The sequence below is a fragment of the Leptodactylus fuscus genome, chromosome 5 (assembly GCF_031893055.1).
Source record: "Leptodactylus fuscus isolate aLepFus1 chromosome 5, aLepFus1.hap2, whole genome shotgun sequence".
NCBI lineage: Eukaryota > Metazoa > Chordata > Amphibia > Anura > Leptodactylidae > Leptodactylus > Leptodactylus fuscus.
The window spans coordinates 66,961,406-66,988,240 of NC_134269.1; the positions used below are offsets into that span (position 1 = coordinate 66,961,406).

At 39.8% G+C, this 26,835-nt stretch overlaps 1 protein-coding gene across 1 annotated transcript in view; it reads right to left on the minus strand.

The window, feature by feature from the left end:
• Positions 1 to 6,972: 6,972 nt before the first annotated feature.
• The window catches only part of UNC45A (unc-45 myosin chaperone A), a 33,794-nt gene continuing 13,931 nt past the window's right edge, over positions 6,973 to 26,835 (minus strand). Inside the window, exons 15-20 of the mRNA XM_075273322.1 lie at positions 26,125 to 26,191; positions 25,453 to 25,566; positions 13,204 to 13,319; positions 12,987 to 13,104; positions 11,609 to 11,764; positions 6,973 to 9,807 (exon numbers count right to left, since the gene is read on the minus strand). Coding sequence (XP_075129423.1) covers positions 9,532 to 9,807; positions 11,609 to 11,764; positions 12,987 to 13,104; positions 13,204 to 13,319; positions 25,453 to 25,566; positions 26,125 to 26,191 — 847 coding nt within the window. The 3' untranslated portion in view covers positions 6,973 to 9,531. The remainder of the gene's footprint in view (positions 9,808 to 11,608; positions 11,765 to 12,986; positions 13,105 to 13,203; positions 13,320 to 25,452; positions 25,567 to 26,124; positions 26,192 to 26,835) is intronic.

Below are 26,835 nucleotides of genomic sequence, written 5' to 3' on the forward strand. Positions count from 1 at the left end.
CCTGTCACAAGGAGGCAGCTCTGTGTCATACACTGCCCCCTCAAGGCCTGTACTAGGCATTACACCTTGTGTGCTTTTTCCTGGAGCTGGCCTTGGTTTTATAGTGTGTATTGTAGATGGCCACAGATTAGACATTCTGACTTATTAAAAAGAGATTTCCTACAAAGTTACAGCCTTGTAGTGATACTTTGATATCTCATTCACAATATATATACTTCAGGGCTTTAAGACCTATTCCACAGCATCATTTGAGAACAAAAAACTATCTTGTGGTAATGTGCCTGATGTATTGCTTTGGACATTTTGTACAGTTCTTGTATAGTAAATTAAATCTACCTTGTTAAAGCCATTTCTGCTTCATAAGAGTTTATTTGCACACACATCTTCTACATATACTACAAAGAAGTCCAGTTCCTCTCATGTAATAGCTGCTGCTCCACTGATTCTGGCACCGGCCCTGAGCAGTTAATGCTGTTGGTTTTGGTGCCTGATATGCTATGTAGTCTCTGCACTGTCAGGAGGGCGGTGTCAGGCCGGAGCGGACAAGGGGTGTGATTCTGACAATGTACACCTCTGATTGGAGCTCTGAATCACACCCCCTGTCTGTCACCGCCCTTCTGACATTACAAAGCTTAGGCCCAGTTAACATCTGCATTCGGTAATCCGTTCGGGGAGTTCTTTTGGGGACGTCCTGAACGGAATATTGAATGCATTAAAAACCGGTTTGCTAAGAAACCATACGGATCCCACAGACTATAATAGGGTCTGTGTATTTTCTGTGTGGTGTGTTCACAATTCATGTGGAGCAAAAAGTGCTGCTCACCTAACACACATGTGAACTAGGCTTTAAATTGCTTATCGGGTACCAAAACTAGCTGTGTGTGTTCAGGAATGGTGGGGGCTCGAGAAAATTCCAACTACACTGGTATTAGTGGAGCAGCGACTATTAACAGATGTCAAAAACTTAAGAGGACCTTGTATTTTCTATAAAATAACAATTCTGGACCATCTTATTTTTGGAACTGTAGTGCCATCCCTCCTGTTATTAAAACTAGAAATGTATGAATAAAATATCTGACACCCCCCTCTATGAAAGAATTGGGCCCTTAGAAAGTGTCTGGGCATCGTGAGTGCTGATAGGACAGTGTCTATGTGGAGACAAACCCCAAGCTGGTCTTACCCATTTGTCAACATATTCATAATTTTCTAGGAGGAATTATACACCATGACTTTCTAAGGAAAGAAATGTGTTTAGTATAACAGTGTATAAACCAACAGACATACAAATATGTCATAGTGGATCCTTAGGGGTTGTCTGCTCTTTTAAAGACCTCCCTTTTTAAAGGAATAGACACTGATGTCACAGTATATGGCTAATAATAGAAACTGATCTTACTTTACAGGGCTATTAATAAACACTTTGATGTCACAGTAGAGGACTGATAATATTAACCCTGTAAAGTAAGATCAGTTTCTAATAGACAATGTGATGTCGCAGTAGAGGGCTATTAACCCCTTCCCGCCGATGGCATTTTTTGATTTTCGTTTTTGCCTCCCCTCCTTCAAAACCCCATAACTTTATTTCTCCGCTCCCAGAGCCATATGAGGTCTTAATTTTTGCGGGACAAATTTTTCTTCATGATGCTACCATTAATTATTCTATATAATTTACTGGGAAGCAGGGAAAAAATTCAGAATGGGGTGGATTTGAAGAAAAAATGCATTTCTGCGACTTTCTTACAGGCTTTGGTTTTACGGCGTTCACTGTGCAGCCAAAATGACATGTCCCTTATATTCTGTGTTTCGGTACGGTTCCAGGGATACCAAATTTATATGGTTTTATTTACATTTTGACCCCTAAAAAAAAAAAAAAAATTTTTCTAAAAGTCGCCATATTCCGACGGCCGTAACTTTTTTATACGTAAGTGTACGGGGATGCATAGGGCGGCTATTTTTGCGGGGCCGGGTGTACTTTTTAGTTCTACCGTTTTCGGGAAATGTTATTGCTTTGATCACTTTTTATTTAAATTTTTATCAGAATCAAAACAGTGAAAAAACGGCGGTTTGGCACTTTCGACTATTTTTCCCGCCACGGTGTTTACCGAACAGGTAAAATATTTTTATAGATTTGTAGAGCGGACGATTTCGGACGCGGGGATACCTAACATGTATATGTTTCACAGTTTTTAACTACTTTTATATGTGTTCTAGGGAAAGGGGTGATTTGAACTTTTAATTCTTTTTATATTTTTAACTTTTTTTTTAATTTTTTTTTTTTGCATTTATTAGACCCCCTAGGGGTGTTGAACCCCAGGGGGTCTGATCACTAATGCAATGCATTGCAATGCTAATGCATTGCAAAAAAGCATCCTTTCTTTTGCAGGCTGCACAGACCAGCCTGCAAAAGAAAGGATTTGCAGACAAGCCTGGGAGCCTGTACAAGGCTCCCGGCTGTCATGACAACGGGACGTCAGCCCTGGAGCATGCTCCAGGAGCCGGCGATCCCGGCCAAAATGGCGGCGCATGCGCCACCGGGAAAATGGCGCCTCCGGCGCCTTTGATCGCGGCGCCGGAGGGGTTAATGCCTCCGATCGGTCCGGGGACCGATCGGAGGCATTAGAGCCAGTTGTCTACTGCTTAAAGCAGTAGACACCCGGCGGCTATGGTGGCCGCCCGGCTCCCGGGCGGTCGCCATAGTTACAGACACGACATGCGCCGTACTATTACGGCGCATGTCGGGAAGGAGTTAATAGATACTGTGATTTTAAGGGATACTTCCATCGTTTATTGGTAGGATATACCATCACTGTGAATGGTGGAGGCATAAGCTATGGGACCACCATCGATTTTGAGAGTTTAGCACTGCCACCCATTCAGTCTTTCAGGTCCCAGACACCTGCTGTACGGGGCAGCTACAGTACACGGTAATGTAGTGAATGAATCTGGCTGCAGTTCCATGCACAGCAGGGAACCTGGGAACTCTGTTATGCAAAGAAAGACTGTAAAAATGTTGCAGCACTTCATTCTCAGAATGAGACTGCCCATTCTATAATGAGCACAAAATTGCACATAATGACATTACAGCACAGAAAAAAATCCCTATGGACGGCTCTGGAGTCATTAAGCCAATTCACAACTTAAACTGCATTCATAGTGTGTGTGTGTGTGTGTGTGTGTGTGTGTGTGTGTGTGTGTGTGTGTGTGTGTTGGATTTACCAGCCTGAACATACTGTTCTGTACAGAAACAACTATGGACAGAATATCACCGGGAGGCTCAAGTTATCTACGATGCAAGGAGTCCAGGAATGATGATCAGGTGGGTAGATCCAGCGCACACAGACAGGGTCTCATAGGTGAAACTTTGAACGTGGGGATAGACTTATTTTTCCAAGTCTGACTGACTCCTCCTTCATACTTCTTCATAAATGGCTGACAGCCATGGTCAGACAGAGGCAAGAAAGGTCGAATTCAGTAAAAAGCCATTGACTGATTTCCAGGGAGGGTAAATATACAACAAACTATGATATTTAATAATTGTATTATTTATTTTGAAGCCGCAGCTTGTAACTTTTTGCCAACTCTAATAAGACTAGTTGTGACTCCAGCCCTGGTCACTACGCATGTTTATTGCACCTAGTGATGTAAATATAGAAATAGTGCAGTGAGAAAGAAGATGATTATGGGAAAAATGTGAACTTTCATAACTAAACTGTAATGCTGCCAGATTCAATGTTCCATGCCTCCTTCATCCATACTCACTAAGTGCTCTTAACCCTGCGTGGAGAAGGGCCCATGATTGGCCTCATACTGTCTTCCTCTCTCATCTTTTCCCTTAATAATCCTTTGAAATTCCCCACGCATCTGTCATATTGGTTACTTCCAATCATATTCCAGGTCAGGTTCACCTAAAATGTATCCAGTCAACGGTATACCCATACAAACTGGAAAATGATCTAGAAGTGCATTGATTTCGATGTGTGACACTTATCTTTGATGTGTTGTACCAGGTTATTATAATGATATACTACATAAACCAAAAGTAGTGGAGAAATGCACATGGAGGTGTTAGTGTAGCGTCTTCAGTAGATTGCGCTATCCCTCCTTGCTTGTTCTCCTGCTTGTATTATTAAGCTAGTAAAGTTACTTAGTGGTGGGGACAGCCTCATACTGATTGAAAGCTACAAGCCTAGATTATATATACATCCTTCTGTCACTTACTCATGGAGGACAAGGTAGGAAGATGCATTCTTGGCTTTGGCTCAAAGTAAGACCCACAGTAATAGGATAAGTATTAATCCTCATTAATTGATCAAACCTTGCATTAAAAGATGATTAAAAAATTATTTTGCTGTATATTAAAATTCTGAAATGTGACAACATCTAACATATCAGCTAGTAATAGTTACATGTACTGGGTCAATGGCATTTAGCTCAGGGCCGCTTTAACCATAGGGCCAGCAGTGCATCCGCACTGGGAGCTATAGTTGCTTCAGATTGTGTGGGGACAGTCCTGATTTTTGGGTGCTGTCCTGGGCAGCAGGGAGCAATTTCAACTCTGTGGTTAGAGATTGAATACAATAGTAGAGCTCATAACTATCTGCTCCATTATTCTGTGCCACTCACAATAGCCAATTATTTGTGCATCGGATAACCCATGGCTTGATTAAAAACGTCACACTACAGTGGACATCACTAGGACTACATGCACATCATCATAGTGGTTTTGCGGTCTGTAAATCCTGATCAGCAATCTTCACATATACATGTCCGCTTTGCATCTGTATCGGTCATCCACAATCATGTATCTTGTATGATTCCCTACAATTGTCAGTGCTGCAGATGTGGACCCTTTCTATGGCCTCGACACAATTTTTGCAGATGTGTGTATGGACCCACAGTAACCTGCAATTGCGCATAAAAATACGTTCATGTAGAGAGGGACCTAACAAAGTATGATTGTGGCTGATATTGCTATTTATACACCCTAATGGGCATGGCATATCTACACTCCTTCTTTACACTGAACATTATAAGTTTGCTGTGATCTACTAGTCATTATTATCTGCATCTGTGGGGCAAAGTATTCGTCAGACACCCACCTACTGTAATGACTATTTTAGTGACAAGTTTGATTTGTGAAATTTTAACATACATTAATAAAGTTGTTTTTGATTTAGTCTTTTCAGACAAGATTTGATAAAGCCAAGAATGTCTTCAAAAGTTATACTTCTACCTCTAAATCAACTCCTGGTTTAAAGGGGCTCTATCAGCAAAATCATGCTGATAGAGCCCCACATATGCGTGAATAGCCTTTAAAAAGGCTATTCAGGCACCGCTAAAGTTATATTAAACTACCCCACAGTTTTAAAATAAAACCCTAAAACAGAATATGATCAACTTACCCATCGTGCACGGTGGGCGGGCATTCAGGGTCCGCCATCTTCTTCAGCCACGCCTCCTCTTCCAGTGATGTCCTCGGGTCCCGTCTAACTCGCGAACTGACATTGATAAAAAAATGGCGTGGGCGCATGCACAGTAGCCGTAGTAGAAGCAGCATGCTACTGTGCATGCATCCGCGCCATTTTTTAACAGTGTCAGCTAATTAGACGGGCCCCGAGGACATCACTGGAAGAGGAGGCGTGGCTGAAGAAGACTGCGGACCCTGAATGCCCGCCCACCGTGCACGATGGGTAAGTTGATCATATTCTGTTTTAGGGTTTTATTTTAAAACTGGTGGTAGTTTAATATAACTTTAGCGGTGCCTGAATAGCCTTTTTAAAGGCTATTCACGCATATTTGGGGCTCTATCAGCATAATTTTGCTGATAGAGCCCCTTTAAAGAAAAAAAAATGCAGCAAAAACCACAATGTGTGGGCTCATCCTTGGTCTGCTTAATAATCTCTTTTGCTTACGTCATGCTTTACGCATATGTTTGGCTGAGGTAATATAACATGGCCCCAACTTCTGACTCCTGGGCATTTAATGGAGGGAGGGAGTGTGTGTGTGTGTGTAATATATATATATATATATATATATACATATATATATACATATACACACACACACCATATACTCGAGTAGAAGCCGACTTTTTCAGCACATTTTTCATGCTGATAAAGCTCTCTTCGGCTTACACACGAGTCAGGGTCCATGAAGCACAGAAAACTGGAAGGAGGAGGTCCTTTAGTGCTGCTGCTGCTCTGTGATTGGCTTGTCATGAAGTCACGTGACTGTGATGTCATCAAAGGTCCTGTAGCCACTGGTATGTAACATCTGCAGATAAGGTTGAGTCCTAGTAGCTCCGCCCACACCAGAGTCCGATCACATGGTCATGACGTCATCAGAGGTCCTTTAGTACACTAGGATTTAGCATCTACCCTGCAGATGAGTGGCCAGGGTTCATTGTGTCTTATGGAAGATGTCTGTTGTATGGAGGAGAGGAAGCTACAGTAACGTGACACACACAGGGACCTTCCTTTAGTTACTCTGCCTAGTAATGTCAGGCATTTAGGGTTATTCATTTAGTTTCAGTAACTCCATATGCCTCACATTAATAACAGTTAACCCCATCATGTCCCTCATATTAACCCCTGTGTGCCACCCTAAAACCACCCCCCCACCCCCCGGCTTATACTCGAGTCAATAAGTTTTCCCAGTTTTTTGTGGCAAAATTAGGGGTCTCGGCTTATATTTGGGTTGGTTCATACTCGAGTATATATGGTATATATATATATATATATACATATACATATATATAAATTTTTTATATCAGGGTAGAATTCTTTGAGCTGTCTTATTTCACATTGTACTTGCTGTGGATTTTCTGTGCAGTACATCACAAGCGGATGGGGGGGGATTTAAAACATCCATTTACATGTGTGGATTGTATGGCTCTGCTACATCATGCCCTTTACCATTGGCACAGCATAAAACACACAAAATCTGCACATTAAACAAGAGGGTTGTGTCTCAAGTGTGATTTATTGATCCTCTAATACAATGACAAATTATCAGCATCCATAAAGCAAACTGGCCTTGCTTGTATAAAAATAATGGAATATAAATTAGCAGTGCAATGAAGATAAACATGGAACATTTTGAAGGAAACAACTCACATGTGAACAGCAACATAAGACATGGAATGTGTACAGCTACAAGACAATATGAAGGATCAGGCATGTGCTTAAAGGCCACGCAGTCCAAGCATTTTCTGTGCTCAAACAAAAAAATAGTGATTTTACACAACAGAAGAGAAGGATGTACAATTTTCTGCTGGGATCCCAGTGAGACAAATGATTGTTTTTGACTTCTTACATAATACAGTATTTCTGCAAGTGAATGGTCTGAACTTAGCAGATATTAAAGGCACTTTACTAAAGGTGTATTTATTTACACATATTCATCACAAAACCAAAACCGTCCTAGTAAAATATCTTAATAGTCAATTCAAATGATCAGCCCAATAACAATATTAACAAGGCTTTACCAACTCACTTCCTACATGTACTTGGACCATTTTTCTGATACCGAACAGTATATCTTGCATAGCCACACAGTTGTAGAATCCAATATTTCCATTGACCCTGTGCATTTAAAAAAACAACAACTATGCAAACTGATCAGACAATAAAAATGAGGATATCTCCAGCTCCCATGCAGATCTGTGTCCCCCCCATGGCTACCGATTACTGACTACAATCACTGTGTAAAAGAAAAACTGTAGCCCAAAGCAACAAATCCCAGCGCAACTTTAACTGTACCGGGCCGGGATGGTATAAGATATTGAGTTGTAGTGTGATTGGTTGTTATTGGCAGACTGGTTTTCTCCCCGCTAACTGCAGACTGCTCCCTCATCTTTATAACCTACAGAGGGACCTGGCGTAAATTTGCTAAGTTTGTTCAAAAGTCTAGTCTGCTGTAAAACCATGACTATTGTATCACATGGGGATTTTTTTTTTAATGAGAAGCATTTTAGCATATTTTTCATGGCAAAAATGCCTCCCAATTATTTTACAGTTTAAACACTGCAAACTGCACTAAAACCATGGGCCAATAAGCAGGCCGACCCACAACAGAAACACCGGCACAAAGGCCAAGGCTCTGGGTTCTGTTGCAGGCACCAAAGCAAAATACACAGACTATGTACTTTTTACCATGTGAACATACCCTTAAAGGACCTTTCACCACCTCCACCATCTTTAGTCTTTTGCTTCATTTAGTGGGCAGAGTTAGGATTCTCTCCTTAACCCCACCATACCCAAGCAATTGGTGCCTGAAATGCTACTTGGTTTCTACTGTCAAGTGGTCGATATCCGGCAGAAGCAGGCAAGAGGTGTGATTCAGAACTCCAGTGTCAAAAGGAGGTGAACGCTGTCAGAATCTAGTCCCCTTGTCTGCTCTGATCAAAGACCACCCACTTGCCAGTAGAAACCTATTCTCTGTCTGTCTGTCTATCTATCTATCTATCTATCTATCTATCTATCTATCTATCTATGTTAAAGCCCTCTTTAGTTTGGAATTCAATATTATGGTCCACATTTGAAATGAAATTTGACCAATTTTCTATTATGTGCAAATAGATGGCACCCAAAGTTGTGAAGCAATTCTAAGGCAGCCTCAATAGATTATCTCTAGTATTAGAATGCAAGTAGTACTGTAGATCAAAGGGAATTTTAGTCACAATGTACATAATGAAAAGCCTCAATGAACATAAATTAATGTAGTATTTGGTCAATGAAACCTGGAATGTAATGGAAAGATCCTTACTTGTTGGTTCTGCAGCGTTATTACCTCTGAGCCGTATAGTGTTTAGAGATCAACCAGTATGGACTCACTTCTGCAAACGAAAACCACTTAAAAATATTGCATAAATGTTATTTCTAGCCATGAGTCATATTCCAGGCCTGTTATTACTGACACTCTAATGAATAACCTAGATGTTACCGCCGCATGAACTGCCCTAATGTGCTCAAAATTGCTGCTATTACATTATATCAGATGAGGGCGCAGAATCATTTTAGAGGGAACAATTGTGAGAAGATTAAAAAGTACAATTTAAAATATAAAGGTGTTTGTTAGGTCACATAAAACTTTGTGCAAGCAGAAAGTTGTAAAATGGGGTTGTATATATAGTGCATTGCAACAATATTAAGACTTGTGTATTTGTAAACCATCACACCATAGTAGATGTTCACCTCCATGATTGCAAGAAAACTATTCCACCTCCACCTTATGCAATTATTTGGTCATTGACTTCCATTGTACTGTATTTAATCTCTGAAAACAGAATGAATGAAGCTGGAACGACATCATCAGGTTTAGACACATGCTGCTGGTTTAGGGGACCCAAACTTCACAACAGGTTCCCTTGCATTATTGTATGATGAAAACTTATGTAACTTAATATACTTTGGGCTTCATTTCCTCAACATTTTCAAGATCATCGTTTGCTGTCAGTGAACAGAAACATTCAAATAAAATCTCAGCATAGACAGTCAGGAGAGATAACCAATAGAGAGTACTAAGCAGTCCTTAGTCAGACTCACTGGGCAGGTTGGGTTTAATAAGTCCGTACTCTACAGCTTTGCTTAAACACTCTTGTGCAGCCCGAGCCACAGGACGTTTCTTTTCCTCCTCCCCTTTACTTGCGAGAACAGTCAGGATTTCAAACATTTCACTTTCCATCAACTTCTCTGCCAACTCCTTGTCCGCAGTCATCATGTTCAAGACCACGACAGCTCCACGATGCTGAAGTTCTATGTTCTCACTTAGGAGCAGGGCCTGAAGAATCTCCAACCAGTGGGAAGTCTGCAGTGAGAAAATTTGAGTATGTTCATCGATCGCATGTAGGTTGTAATAGATGTAGGGACAAACAAATAGTAGTGGTAAAGCGTGGTTGACTGTGCAGGTATACCCTTGTCCATAGATATGACATATATAACAAACATATTTATCAATGCATAGCATAGAATAACTTCCAGAGATACACAGAAGCAGAAATACATCTAATGATGAGATGGCGCAGTGGTCAAGTCTTACATTTGCTGACTATAGAGATTCAATTTCAGCTCAACTCTTCGACATAATTACTCTGCCGGCTTAGCTAAAGCTTTTAATGCCAATTCTATAGTGGATTATGAATGTTACATCACTCCGAGACAAATCGATGAACAGCACAGACACTAATGCAATAACAAGGCCATCTAATGCGGCAAATCTATTTCATTGATATAGTCAGTGAGGGTTGGGGGTTGGAGGAAAGGATGGGTTGAAGGAGACGTGTAGTATTTTTCTATTCTGTACAGCTTATACATACTCGTCTAAATACTGCTGATATGTAAAGTTCACCATCTGCTCTACTCCCTCCATTCAGACATTGTAAGTGCATAAGATAATAAGGTATATATTAAACGGTAATGTGAATTAAACTGTGGTAAAGAAGTAGCGAGGCCATAGATTACAGAGCTACATCCCTGATGCCAACACTGTAGTGTGCTTGTTGCCACCATGATGACTGATATTATACAGCACCATAATACCTGTGTAGAAGGAGATCTGCAATATGAATAGACTTTTTATCTTCCCTTTTATGTATATACTGGAAAAAACGCTCGACAAAATGACCCCAATGGAAGGGGGAAACAGGTCTTGTATAGTGGGATACATTGCCCATAAGATCCAATTGTAAATAAATAATTAAAGGGAGTCTATCATTTGCAAAAACATGATTTCAACTAAAGGCACGTTGGAATAGCCTTTAAATAAACCAATTTTGAAGAAACGGCGAGGAGAATAAAGGATGTAAAGGTAGGAGTAGAATAGGCTTTTTAAAGGCTATGCCAACATGCCTTTAGTTGAAAATGTTTTTTTCAAATGATAAACTCCCTTTAATAACCAGCAATCCCTTGTATGGAGCAACATTATTGGATAACACAGGATGCATACCTTCCCATCGTAGGCCAAATGGACAGTTCTTACTGGTAGGAACATCAATGTGCCCATTTAAACAGAGTCTGTCACCAGAACCAAGCAAATTTTTCCCCTTGTGAACCGATTCCTCCGCTGCAGAGCAGTTTCAGTTTTTGTCAATATGGAAATGAGCTTTATCAGTACTGAGTTTGTTATCATTGATTCAGAGACCCAACACCCTCATCGCACCAAAGGGTTCAATTTCATATTGACAAAAACAGCAATATCTCAGCAATGGAGGCATCAATTCACAAGTGGATATTATTCTGGTAACAGACTCCCTTTAATACACAACATATTTTTTTTTTAAAAAAAAAGGATGGAGGAAAGTCTGATGATTAAAAAAAACTTCAGTTTCTGTACACCTTTATTAATGAAGCAGATCCTCATTGTAACCAGTTAAAAGAGTTCCACATTATCTGAAGAGTGACCGCTGCTATTCAATGTGTCTGTTTTATAAAATGAGATTGCATTTGCATAATAAGAAAGTAGACGGACATCCTGATGTTGAAATATGTGAAAGTGCAGTGGCCATGGAGGTATAAACAGCTGGGTCTAAATAACCTCTGGGATGATCTTTACCCTATGATATCCATCCACATTAACATTTCCATTTCACAACATTTCTCCAATCACTTACCACTCCTGGAATCCTCTTGCAAATATTTGACTCCAAAGAAGTCAGCATGGCAAGAGTCCCAGCACCGGCGCGGCGTAAACGCTCATCATCTTCACCACTATACAGAACTATCAGCTTCAATCGGTCTGATCCCTCTACCATGAACAAGTCTTGCACCTATGGAAAGGTCAGCTATTTAGTGTTGTACCAGATTACTATAAGAGTGCAACAACGGAAATGTTTAGGAAGTTACTGAATGGTTCATGTAAGTGTAAATCAATAGTTAAAAGATGAACTTTCAGGTTAAAGAGAACCTGCCACCAAGTACACAATAACAGATCTCATTCAATTGCCACTGTTCAAAAGATATAGCTACCGGTAAGTTATATGTAAAGGAGGTTTTGTTCTCTGAGAAAAACAAAAGGTTCCCGCCCACCAAGAGAATAAGAGATCATTTCCAACCTCGGAAGCACATCTCAAAAACGAAGCCAATATAACAAGTAAAAAGTCCCAGAAAATCCCTTTAGAATGAGGCCCCAAGTTGTGGAAAGGCAGCATTTTTGTTGCAGATTTTGCTGCATTTTTTGAGCCAAAGCCATGAGTAGATTGAATAGAAGGAGAAACTATAAGAGCTTCCTAGATATTTCCCATTCCTTCTGTAGCCATTCTTCACTTTGGCTGACAAAACAAAAAACGCAAAAAAATCTATACCAAAAATAAGCTGTTTCTGCAACGTAGGGCCAGGAGTGGATTTAACAGAAGGGAAACATCTATGAGCTTCCTTTATATTTTCCATTCCTATTCAAGCCACTCCTGATTTTGGCTCGAAAAAACACAGCAAAATCTGCAACAAAAAAACACTACTTTTCCGCAATGTGGGTCCTTAACCTTAAGCTGAACTTTGGTGGTATGTTCTGGAATTCACAGAGCCGTACACTGCAGCAGTAGCATCCATTCACTTGAATAGGAGCAGAGCTGCTTCTGGTTGTATACAGTGCACACAGCGTCTGGTCAGCTGATCCGTGCATGGTCTGGATGTTAGATCACACCCATCAGATGCTGCGGAAGCCATACTACCCAAGGCACATATGGTCTTGGAGAACCCTTTTAATCCATTAACAAAAAAAAAAAAAAATGGACAAATATGAATGAAAAACAGACTGCTCAGTACACAACATGGCATAAAGACAAATACAATATGGAAAAAAAACAGAACAAATTGTAATAAAAAAATATGTATCGCGCATCCATGTTTGATCTGTATGCAAGTGTGAATCAGCCCTTAGAAGGACTGAAAACTTCTGTAACTCACAATAATGTAATTGACATACATGGAATTGTTCCTCTGAATGAAACAGATAAAACTTACATTACTTTTAGCTAATGCAGATAGACTTACCTCTTTGCTCATGGCCATGTTGCACATACATTCAGTAGCAGCTACACGAATCATTTCATGCTCCTCGAACATATACCCCTCAATCATGGGCAGCGCCTTCTCCTTTATGATCTTACTCCTGTAGGACAAGCCATTAATCATCTGTCTATAAGGTGCTATTGCTCACACACTGTTATTATCACTCTATGACCAGAGAATATTCTGACACGTCACCCACCTCAGCCTTTCACTGAGCCCTGCAAGATTTGTTAGTGCCATCAAGGACTCAAAATTCTGCAAGCCAGTGCAATTCAGATGAAGCAGACTGACCAAGGGTCGAACCACCTCATAAATCTAGATGGAAAAAAAAAAATGCGGACAGTTAGGGATGAATAATGCCAACACTATCACTGCTTCCCTATGTAATGTGGACTTACTATGTAGTGCACATGCTGCTTTAGATTTAGTGTCTATTCTTATTATTTCATCTCTATTACTATGTATGTATAAAAAAGAAAATCCCAATGTCTCCATTATGCACACAACACATTCGGCAGAACAAATGTTTAATATATCCCTATCTCTTCTACAATGAGAATTAACAATCTTACTGCAAGAAAAGCTGTTTTTAAATCATTAGATGGCATAATAATAGTTAAGGTTCTAGTGTACCAGAACGACATCACACAGCAGAACAAGGTTCAGATCTGGTCTGGACGATCTCTTTCCTGAATGACCTGCAGGCCAATATCAGACTTTGTTCTTCATAGTCCTCTGCATGAGTACAATTCCGTCTGATCCTTTTAAACTGACTGAATGGCACATTTTGGTGGCAGCTGCGGAAGTCTAAGAAGCCATTACAGTCCACCTTCTTGAAATGAGTCTTGGTGCATATAATTTCAGTGGTTAAAAACCATACATCATGGAAAACATTACAATTCTTGCTATCACATCAGGAGATGATAACTGACGCGTTTCGAGGACTTATGATCCTCTTAGTCGTAGCCTGATATGGTGTAACACATACTCCTACTATAAAGGCCTCAGCTTCTCTGACAAATTCAGAACACCTGAGGTCAAACACTAGCAGATAGCCTGAGTAATCCAAAATCATATGGTAGTAAAAGCACTACAGATTAAAAACAAATTTATACCTGTTTGGATAAGTCCAAAAATTTAACAATATTATGTATAGAATACATCTATTACCTAAATCAGACGGATTACAATAAACCTTTCGTGCAAGAAGACATGGAGCAATTAACTATTTCATTGACATACCGGACATAAGTCCATATATATAGAAACTTGGATATAATACTGACATCAAACTCTACCTTGATAATCCTACTTATAATTGACAATACCTATGGAGAAAATCCTTAGAATCCGTGGATGTATCTTGTGCCGACATACCTAGGAATCCAATAATACAAAATGAGAGGAGCGAATAAGCCAGGAGACTTCTTGCCCTCAACAAAAATGGATTCCCCGCTAACACGGAGCCCACGCGCATGCGTAAAGAATCATATGCGCATGCGTGGAAGACTCTCATTCAAAATACCATCGGCCCTCAACATAGATGACTCCTGCATGCTCGGGAACCATCATACGCATGCGAACAAATACAGGGTCAGGTATGTAATGACACATTGTATTGGATTACATTGTTAGCAGATGTAACTAGTATGTCCGTTGTCAAGATAATATAAATCTATGTAAGAACACCCAATACTGCGCAAACCACTAAGGATATGTGTGTTATAATCGAATAAGCAAATGTCTACACAGGGAAGTAATAATTAGGGAAAAACAGTGAATATCACACAAGATGTATTGCAAAATAGGGGGCCATATAGTATAAAACCAATTGTACATGGTTGCACAAACCCAGGGAAAGACGCACTTAGCTTCAAACAGTTTACCAAGTAAACTTAATAAATATATGCCAGATCATTTCTCTGGTTCAAGCCCCCCGGCGTTCTGGTACCCAATTTAAAAATCCAAAAGGCTTCCCTAACCCTTAATTTATGGTCCCAATCTCCCCCCCTAATGGGTTTAGGCACCTTTTCAATAATTTTAAACACAAATGACGAACAATCACGTTGGTGTTCCCATATAAAATGTTTCGACACTCCCGTTGACTTAACTGACTTGGGGTTATTGATGCTCTGAATGTGCTCCGAAATTCGCTGTTTCACTGGTCTGCTTGTACTCCCCACATAGTGCAATTGACATTGGGTACAGGTAATCATATACACCGACGATTCTGTATTACAATTAACAAAATCTTTGATATTATATTTATGTAGACCCGCGGCATCTGTAAAAGTGCTGCTTCTGTCCACGAACTTACACATACGGCATCTACTGTTTCCACATGCAAAAAATCCTTTGAGATGTAACCATGTTTCGGATCCCGGGGAGGTGTTGCTTACATATAGACTAGGGGACAATTGATTTCCCAGGGTTTTACCCCTTCTGGCCACAAAATTACAGCCATCTGACAAAATGTCATATAATTCGTCATCTTGAAAAAGTATGGGCAAATTCCTTTTGATTATTCTAACAACATTATCATAATCACTGCTATATCTGGTTGAGAAATACAGTAATGATCCCTTGTCCTGAATTTTTTTGGACATATGATCGTCAGATAGCATGACTGCCCTATCTGATTTCTCAGCTATCTGTTTAGCCCTCCGTAATGACCAATCCGGGTACCCCCGCTGTTTTAGTCGCTCCCAGGTCTCCTGTGCATGCATCTCAAATACATTCTTATCTGTGCAAGACCTCCGTACCCTCTTGAACTCACCCACAGGCAAAGATTTTAACGTATGCCGAGGATGTGCACTATGTGCATGGAGAATTGTGTTTCCCGCAAGTTCTTTGCGGTACATACTCGCAGACACTTTACCACTAACCCCATCACCCTTGAGCGTGACATCAAGGAAATTTATACTACATTCCTCCACCTGATAAGTGAATCTCAAATTGAAAGGATTGTCATTGATGTAGTCGACAAACTGTGGAATCAAAGCTATATTTTTCGACCAAACAATGAGGGTATCATCTATATACCTTCCGTAGAAGGCAATTGCCTCTTTAAACGGATTACGATCACTGAACAGATATTTTTCCTCCCACCACGCCATCACTATGTTTGCGAGAGAAGGTGAAAATTTTGCACCCATTGGGGCGCCACATATTTGAATGTAATATTTACGATCAAACATAAAGTAATTATGGGTTAGGAGGTATCTTATAACAGTGATTACGTACTCACAATGTTCGTCCGACAATTTTGTATATTTTGCTAGATGGTATTCCACAGCCCGTATAGCCACATCATGTGGGATAGCGGAATATAAAGAAACCACGTCACACGAGAGCCAGGTGTACTCCCCCCTCCACTGAAAACCCTCAAAGATTCTTAGAACCTCCTTAGTGTCCCTCAGATGACCAGGGACTCTAGTGGCCAAGGGTTGCAAAATTTTATCGACCCATTGGCAAACTTTTTCATTAAGGGAATTTATTCCAGATATAATGGGCCTCAGTGGAGGGGGGAGTACACCTTTGTGAACTTTTGGGAGACCGTGAAACAATGGCACCACAGGTGAGTCATTCTTCAAATGCTTCAAATCTTTTTCCACAAAAAAGCCACAACAAACACCATCCAACAACAACTTATCCAGCTGCTTTGAAAATACTTCTGTGGGATCGTGTTTGAGCACCCTATATGTTGAACCATCACTCAATATATTGTGCACTGCATTTTCATAATCCCTGGTATCCAGGACGACCACCACTCCACCTTTATCCGCCATCTTAATAATCAAGTCAGAGTTTTCCTCCAACTTTTTGAGACTAGCTCTTTCTGTCTCCGTCAAATTTTTTCTTGTAGATGTCATAGAAACTTGACTGTGGAGTCTAATCAATTCCTTTTCCACAGCATTTTGAAATTGTTCAATTGGTGTCGTCCTGGAGACCAGTGGATAGAACATGGGGTTACTGACATCAACCCTAGTATCAATCTCAATCTGACATTCACTCTTATCTCCCGATAACAAATGCAAATCCAGAACACAACATTGCTCCCTGAATGAAAACTCACTAAAGTGGTTTCTATCTTTTGACACACATTCTATGGGTTGTTCATCAGTTTTAAAAAAATGCTTCTTTACTGTTATATTACGAATAAATTTGTTTAAATCCAGCAGAGTGTCAAACAGATCAAAGTGTTGCCATGGAACATAACTAAGGCCCTTTGATAATAAAGAAATGTCACTTTGAGTGAGCTCAAACGATGATAAGTTAAGTACACTTCTGTGATTTTTATTGGTGGAATATTTTTCATCGGAAAAAGTCCCCTGTATTATATCCTGTTGTTCCTGCGGGTCGGGTAACGCATGCGTCTTTCTGTTGTGTTTGCGTCCAGCCCGATGTCGTCGTCGGCCCTATTTTTTGAAAAATTTCTCCTTTGTGAGTGTTGCGGGTGTGAATCCCTTATGTCCTTTGGTTTTATCTTTGTTGTTCTTCCCCGCACCTCCAAAAAACTGCCAGTACTGGTATTTGGTTCATTCTCAGACATATCCGTATCACCATCTGTTGAGCTGAAAGATACTCTTTTATCCATGCTCCTATCGAAGCGTTGTCGCTTTCGTTGTAAAAAACTTCTTTTGTTTTTCAGAATAGATCTTGGAGTAGACATATAATCCTGATTCCAATTATACACTTGATTTTGTGCATAGTCTTGCTTGTCACGCTGAAACTTTATAGTAGGAGTATGTGTTACACCATATCAGGCTACGACTAAGAGGATCATAAGTCCTCGAAACGCGTCAGTTATCATCTCCTGATGTGATAGCAAGAATTGTAATGTTTTCCATGATGTATGGTTTTTAACCACTGAAATTAAAGGCTAAGTTTTAAGAAAAAAACCAACGCGTTTGGTGCTGGATTCCGCATGCACTAGTTCAACCACTCGTACCGTTGGAGTTTTTGGATCCGGGCATCCGCGATTGTTTGAGGACACCACACCTCATTTAAGTCTATGGACATCTCTTTCATCTGAACAGAGTGAGTGGGCTGTGTTTTTTCCTTTTCCCCGTACCCCCTTTTTGTGTTGCATTGGTGCATATAATCCCATCTTTGTTCATCAGTAGTTTATCAGTCTATATATCTTCATATATCTCCTGTTTGTTTGGGATGGCACAGTGGAGGATTTCGAAAATGTTACTAAACATCTTAATCAGAACGACTGGGGCCTGAAGTTTATGGGTCAGTTTAATCACAGCCAGATAGAATATCTAGATCTACTACTGATGAACAAAGATGGGATTATATGCACCAAGACTCATTTCAAGAAGGTGGACTGTAATGGACTGTATATATTGTTTCTGTAAACATGGTTACTGACATCAACCCTAGTATCAATCTCAATCTGACATTCACTCTTATCTCCCGATAACAAATGCAAATCCAGAACACAACATTGCTCCCTGAATGAAAACTCACTAAAGTGGTTTCTATCTTTTGACACACATTCTATGGGTTGTTCATCAGTTTTAAAAAAATGCTTCTTTACTGTTATATTACGAATAAATTTGTTTAAATCCAGCAGAGTGTCAAACAGATCAAAGTGTTGCCATGGAACATAACTAAGGCCCTTTGATAATAAAGAAATGTCACTTTGAGTGAGCTCAAACGATGATAAGTTAAGTACACTTCTGTGATTTTTATTGGTGGAATATTTTTCATCGGAAAAAGTCCCCTGTATTATATCCTGTTGTTCCTGCGGGTCGGGTAACGCATGCGTCTTTCTGTTGTGTTTGCGTCCAGCCCGATGTCGTCGTCGGCCCTATTTTTTGAAAAATTTCTCCTTTGTGAGTGTTGCGGGTGTGAATCCCTTATGTCCTTTGGTTTTATCTTTGTTGTTCTTCCCCGCACCTCCAAAAAACTGCCAGTACTGGTATTTGGTTCATTCTCAGACATATCCGTATCACCATCTGTTGAGCTGAAAGATACTCTTTTATCCATGCTCCTATCGAAGCGTTGTCGCTTTCGTTGTAAAAAACTTCTTTTGTTTTTCAGAATAGATCTTGGAGTAGACATATAATCCTGATTCCAATTATACACTTGATTTTGTGCATAGTCTTGCTTGTCACGCTGAAACTTTATAGTAGGAGTATGTGTTACACCATATCAGGCTACGACTAAGAGGATCATAAGTCCTCGAAACGCGTCAGTTATCATCTCCTGATGTGATAGCAAGAATTGTAATGTTTTCCATGATGTATGGTTTTTAACCACTGAAATTAAAGGCTAAGTTTTAAGAAAAAAACCAACGCGTTTGGTGCTGGATTCCGCATGCACTAGTTCAACCACTCGTACCGTTGGAGTTTTTGGATCCGGGCATCCGCGATTGTTTGAGGACACCACACCTCATTTAAGTCTATGGACATCTCTTTCATCTGAACAGAGTGAGTGGGCTGTGTTTTTTCCTTTTCCCCGTACCCCCTTTTTGTGTTGCATTGGTGCATATAATCCCATCTTTGTTCATCAGTAGTTTATCAGTCTATATATCTTCATATATCTCCTGTTTGTTTGGGATGGCACAGTGGAGGATTTCGAAAATGTTACTAAACATCTTAATCAGAACGACTGGGGCCTGAAGTTTATGGGTCAGTTTAATCACAGCCAGATAGAATATCTAGATCTACTACTGATGAACAAAGATGGGATTATATGCACCAAGACTCATTTCAAGAAGGTGGACTGTAATGGACTGTATATATTGTTTCTGTAAACATGGTTACTGACATCAACCCTAGTATCAATCTCAATCTGACATTCACTCTTATCTCCCGATAACAAATGCAAATCCAGAACACAACATTGCTCCCTGAATGAAAACTCACTAAAGTGGTTTCTATCTTTTGACACACATTCTATGGGTTGTTCATCAGTTTTAAAAAAATGCTTCTTTACTGTTATATTACGAATAAATTTGTTTAAATCCAGCAGAGTGTCAAACAGATCAAAGTGTTGCCATGGAACATAACTAAGGCCCTTTGATAATAAAGAAATGTCACTTTGAGTGAGCTCAAACGATGATAAGTTAAGTACACTTCTGTGATTTTTATTGGTGGAATATTTTTCATCGGAAAAAGTCCCCTGTATTATATCCTGTTGTTCCTGCGGGTCGGGTAACGCATGCGTCTTTCTGTTGTGTTTGCGTCCAGCCCGATGTCGTCGTCGGCCCTATTTTTTGAAAAATTTCTCCTTTGTGAGTGTTGCGGGTGTGAATCCCTTATGTCCTTTGGTTTTATCTTTGTTGTTCTTCCCCGCACCTCCAAAAAACTGCCAGTACTGGTATTTGGTTCATTCTCAGACATATCCGTATCACCATCTGTTGAGCTGAAAGATACTCTTTTATCCATGCTCCTATCGAAGCGTTGTCGCTTTCGTTGTAAAAAACTTCTTTTGTTTTTCAGAATAGATCTTGGAGTAGACATATAATCCTGATTCCAATTATACACTTGATTTTGTGCATAGTCTTGCTTGTCACGCTGAAACTTTATAGTAGGAGTATGTGTTACACCATATCAGGCTACGACTAAGAGGATCATAAGTCCTCGAAACGCGTCAGTTATCATCTCCTGATGTGATAGCAAGAATTGTAATGTTTTCCATGATGTATGGTTTTTAACCACTGAAATTAAAGGCTAAGTTTTAAGAAAAAAACCAACGCGTTTGGTGCTGGATTCCGCATGCACTAGTTCAACCACTCGTACCGTTGGAGTTTTTGGATCCGGGCATCCGCGATTGTTTGAGGACACCACACCTCATTTAAGTCTATGGACATCTCTTTCATCTGAACAGAGTGAGTGGGCTGTGTTTTTTCCTTTTCCCCGTACCCCCTTTTTGTGTTGCATTGGTGCATATAATCCCATCTTTGTTCATCAGTAGTTTATCAGTCTATATATCTTCATATATCTCCTGTTTGTTTGGGATGGCACAGTGGAGGATTTCGAAAATGTTACTAAACATCTTAATCAGAACGACTGGGGCCTGAAGTTTATGGGTCAGTTTAATCACAGCCAGATAGAATATCTAGATCTACTACTGATGAACAAAGATGGGATTATATGCACCAAGACTCATTTCAAGAAGGTGGACTGTAATGGACTGTATATATTGTTTCTGTAAACATGGTTACTGACATCAACCCTAGTATCAATCTCAATCTGACATTCACTCTTATCTCCCGATAACAAATGCAAATCCAGAACACAACATTGCTCCCTGAATGAAAACTCACTAAAGTGGTTTCTATCTTTTGACACACATTCTATGGGTTGTTCATCAGTTTTAAAAAAATGCTTCTTTACTGTTATATTACGAATAAATTTGTTTAAATCCAGCAGAGTGTCAAACAGATCAAAGTGTTGCCATGGAACATAACTAAGGCCCTTTGATAATAAAGAAATGTCACTTTGAGTGAGCTCAAACGATGATAAGTTAAGTACACTTCTGTGATTTTTATTGGTGGAATATTTTTCATCGGAAAAAGTCCCCTGTATTATATCCTGTTGTTCCTGCGGGTCGGGTAACGCATGCGTCTTTCTGTTGTGTTTGCGTCCAGCCCGATGTCGTCGTCGGCCCTATTTTTTGAAAAATTTCTCCTTTGTGAGTGTTGCGGGTGTGAATCCCTTATGTCCTTTGGTTTTATCTTTGTTGTTCTTCCCCGCACCTCCAAAAAACTGCCAGTACTGGTATTTGGTTCATTCTCAGACATATCCGTATCACCATCTGTTGAGCTGAAAGATACTCTTTTATCCATGCTCCTATCGAAGCGTTGTCGCTTTCGTTGTAAAAAACTTCTTTTGTTTTTCAGAATAGATCTTGGAGTAGACATATAATCCTGATTCCAATTATACACTTGATTTTGTGCATAGTCTTGCTTGTCACGCTGAAACTTTATAGTAGGAGTATGTGTTACACCATATCAGGCTACGACTAAGAGGATCATAAGTCCTCGAAACGCGTCAGTTATCATCTCCTGATGTGATAGCAAGAATTGTAATGTTTTCCATGATGTATGGTTTTTAACCACTGAAATTAAAGGCTAAGTTTTAAGAAAAAAACCAACGCGTTTGGTGCTGGATTCCGCATGCACTAGTTCAACCACTCGTACCGTTGGAGTTTTTGGATCCGGGCATCCGCGATTGTTTGAGGACACCACACCTCATTTAAGTCTATGGACATCTCTTTCATCTGAACAGAGTGAGTGGGCTGTGTTTTTTCCTTTTCCCCGTACCCCCTTTTTGTGTTGCATTGGTGCATATAATCCCATCTTTGTTCATCAGTAGTTTATCAGTCTATATATCTTCATATATCTCCTGTTTGTTTGGGATGGCACAGTGGAGGATTTCGAAAATGTTACTAAACATCTTAATCAGAACGACTGGGGCCTGAAGTTTATGGGTCAGTTTAATCACAGCCAGATAGAATATCTAGATCTACTACTGATGAACAAAGATGGGATTATATGCACCAAGACTCATTTCAAGAAGGTGGACTGTAATGGACTGTATATATTGTTTCTGTAAACATGGTTACTGACATCAACCCTAGTATCAATCTCAATCTGACATTCACTCTTATCTCCCGATAACAAATGCAAATCCAGAACACAACATTGCTCCCTGAATGAAAACTCACTAAAGTGGTTTCTATCTTTTGACACACATTCTATGGGTTGTTCATCAGTTTTAAAAAAATGCTTCTTTACTGTTATATTACGAATAAATTTGTTTAAATCCAGCAGAGTGTCAAACAGATCAAAGTGTTGCCATGGAACATAACTAAGGCCCTTTGATAATAAAGAAATGTCACTTTGAGTGAGCTCAAACGATGATAAGTTAAGTACACTTCTGTGATTTTTATTGGTGGAATATTTTTCATCGGAAAAAGTCCCCTGTATTATATCCTGTTGTTCCTGCGGGTCGGGTAACGCATGCGTCTTTCTGTTGTGTTTGCGTCCAGCCCGATGTCGTCGTCGGCCCTATTTTTTGAAAAATTTCTCCTTTGTGAGTGTTGCGGGTGTGAATCCCTTATGTCCTTTGGTTTTATCTTTGTTGTTCTTCCCCGCACCTCCAAAAAACTGCCAGTACTGGTATTTGGTTCATTCTCAGACATATCCGTATCACCATCTGTTGAGCTGAAAGATACTCTTTTATCCATGCTCCTATCGAAGCGTTGTCGCTTTCGTTGTAAAAAACTTCTTTTGTTTTTCAGAATAGATCTTGGAGTAGACATATAATCCTGATTCCAATTATACACTTGATTTTGTGCATAGTCTTGCTTGTCACGCTGAAACTTTATAGTAGGAGTATGTGTTACACCATATCAGGCTACGACTAAGAGGATCATAAGTCCTCGAAACGCGTCAGTTATCATCTCCTGATGTGATAGCAAGAATTGTAATGTTTTCCATGATGTATGGTTTTTAACCACTGAAATTAAAGGCTAAGTTTTAAGAAAAAAACCAACGCGTTTGGTGCTGGATTCCGCATGCACTAGTTCAACCACTCGTACCGTTGGAGTTTTTGGATCCGGGCATCCGCGATTGTTTGAGGACACCACACCTCATTTAAGTCTATGGACATCTCTTTCATCTGAACAGAGTGAGTGGGCTGTGTTTTTTCCTTTTCCCCGTACCCCCTTTTTGTGTTGCATTGGTGCATATAATCCCATCTTTGTTCATCAGTAGTTTATCAGTCTATATATCTTCATATATCTCCTGTTTGTTTGGGATGGCACAGTGGAGGATTTCGAAAATGTTACTAAACATCTTAATCAGAACGACTGGGGCCTGAAGTTTATGGGTCAGTTTAATCACAGCCAGATAGAATATCTAGATCTACTACTGATGAACAAAGATGGGATTATATGCACCAAGACTCATTTCAAGAAGGTGGACTGTAATGGACTGTATATATTGTTTCTGTAAACATGGTTTTATTGTTTTGAATATATATATGTTTTTTAAAGATTGTTTTGCACTTGAAAAAGGGCTGTGAAGCCCGGAACGTGTCGTGCTCAATAAAATTGCCTTTTGTACCTGTCCAATTGGGTGAGCGCTGGTTTTTGCCTATCTCCCTGGAGGCTGGTCCATTTCTTCTATCTGTTCAGGCGTCCCTGTGACGGAGACTAGCAGCTGCCCTTCTTCACCTTATTGATTGATACGTCCATTGGTTGTTGTGTCTCACACAACCTGATCATGTGAGCAGTCACCTGTTGTCCTTGTTTGTCCTTTCGTATACTGAAAGTACTACACCAGGAACGGCTTGGTGCTGTGTTCTTCTCTCTTTCCTGACTAAGGACCTACAGTGATCAGCTGCTGACTGGAGATATGATATTACTTGGTGTCCATGTCCAAATGAATCATTGCTCTTGTGCTTTCTCATCAGTGCTGACCTGAATAACAGCTGAGGTACATCAGCTAACAACTCATCGCTGTTAGCTCAAAGACTATCACACTACCTGTCAATTCTAGTAACTGGATAGGACAATGTACAGTATTGTAATTAAAGCGATACAAAATGAAGCATTCACTGTGTGTGCCTTTGATAGGGACAGCAGTGGCAGTGTTCACACATATCTGTCAAACAAGATATCCATTTCTACATTCTTTTTATAATCTCAAGGATGAGTTATTTATTTTTGTTACTTGTATAGCGCCAACATATTCCACAACACTTTACAGACATTGCCAGTCTCTGTCCAATATAGGGATCACATTTTAAAGTCCCTATCAGTTTGTCTTTGACTGGCATAAGATGGATGTAAAACATAGAAAAAAAGGTCTCCATAACTGTAGTGGAAGTCCAATAAATCTGCCATAATGTTGCAGACTGTATCATGCCTCGTGCATCTTCGTGTGAAAATTTCATATTATTCTCAGCAAAACAGGCTGTTGTGCAAAAATTCTTTGATTTTTTTTCTTTTCAGCCGTCCTCACCACTTTCTTGATAGGGGGGGATGGCATGGGTAGGGCCACTAGCCCCATCAGATTTATTATTATTTATGGCAGAAAACTAGTGTGAATGATGTCTCAAATCTGTCAGCTACAGGCTGGTGTAGATTTCAGTGCAGGCATATGGGAGGGTGCTCGGATTTATAAGGAGTCGTGACCTTTCTCATAGATTTAGCACACCCTTCACCTGCCCACGAGATATACAATCTTTCCCAATGCTTTAGATGAAACCCCACTAATAATACTTATACTGCCTATCTCTATAAAAGGCACAACATGTATTGTATAGGTCTGAAGGAATTTGGCTCTAAGCTTTCTCTTTCCTGGTTAATAGCCAGAAACGATATTTCTCACCATGATGTCAACAGATATTTTATAACCTGAGGACAGAGCAGATTGTTTTATGTGATGTCCATTTATTTGGATGCGTCTGCAGTTGCTTACCCTTTCACCTGGAAATGCAATTTCAGGGTTAGAGGTGATTGTTATCTTAGCCAGTGCTTGTGCTGCCTTTTTTTTCCCAATTTCTGTGCCTTCTAAAGCCAATGGTATTAAAGCCTGTAACAAAGCAAAGTATATTTCAGTAACAGAACAAGTTTAAGGGATTTTTCCTATATCGGTATATATATATGGTTATATCTGTATGATACACGTGGGTTCCATCTATTCCCTAAAGTGAATGGAGAGGGGCTAAGCATCTCCGTTGTGAGTTACAGAAATATCTGAGAAGGCAACTTCCATAACTCTTATCACTTATAGCCATATATACTTAGACGGATAAACGCCATTAACAACAGATGAGATGATCAGTGTGACCATATAATTAGATTATGTGAACACATGGGCATAATGTTACCCTATTGCATCAGAAATTAAATGTATAGCTTCCTATCATTCTCTTGTCTTATTTTAGATGGTGTTCACATTTATTTATTACCAATATCTATAAAGCTGCATTACCTTGCCAATTGCATTTCACTGGCTTACACCTTTTGGAGGACATATTTCAGAAAGCTATGTCAAAAATTTCACTTTTCTGACAAGTACATGGCTCGCACCTCACTGCTGGTATGATCTACTCTCAATTATTTTCATTAAAATGAGAAAACTCATTACCTTTCCTCCTCCTTGAGCTACAACATTTCCTCGGTCTTCAGATTTTTCTACCAAAGCCAAGAAGACCCTAGAGGAAAGAAAATATTAGATGGATTATGCAGACGTTTTCAAGGGAGTCTGTCAGCAGTCAATTATAAATCTAATCATAGCACCTGGAAGAGATGATCCTACAGTTTCCATATACGCCTTTCCAGTTCAGCTTTGGAGCTCCAGTCCAGCTCCATTTTCATGTAAATCGTTGCTACATTCATATGTAAATGATGGGAAACAACCTTTGCCTGGGAATCCAGAAACCAAAGTCCAGGCAAGTGCGGTACATGTACAAAGTACTGTTCACACTTCATTTTCATATGAATAAAACTGCATTTTTACATTGCATGTGCCAAAGCTGATTAACAATGGTATATTTGGAAACTGTAGAATCACCACTACAAGGTACTGGGATCAGGATTATTATCAGGTTGCTGCTGATATATTACCTTTAATATTGGATAAGATGATCATTACCAAGGTGACCATACAGTGCTTCCATAAAGATCTATCCTGGTCATGTGACAGACACATAGGTGTAGCACAGTTAATAGAGCCATTTCTTATGAGTAACTGAGTGTCCATCACAGGACCAGGACAGGTCTTCAATCCCTTAAATAACAATTGAAAGTTCCTATATTAAAACAGCAGGCAGAGATCTAACTGGATAATGTATAACTT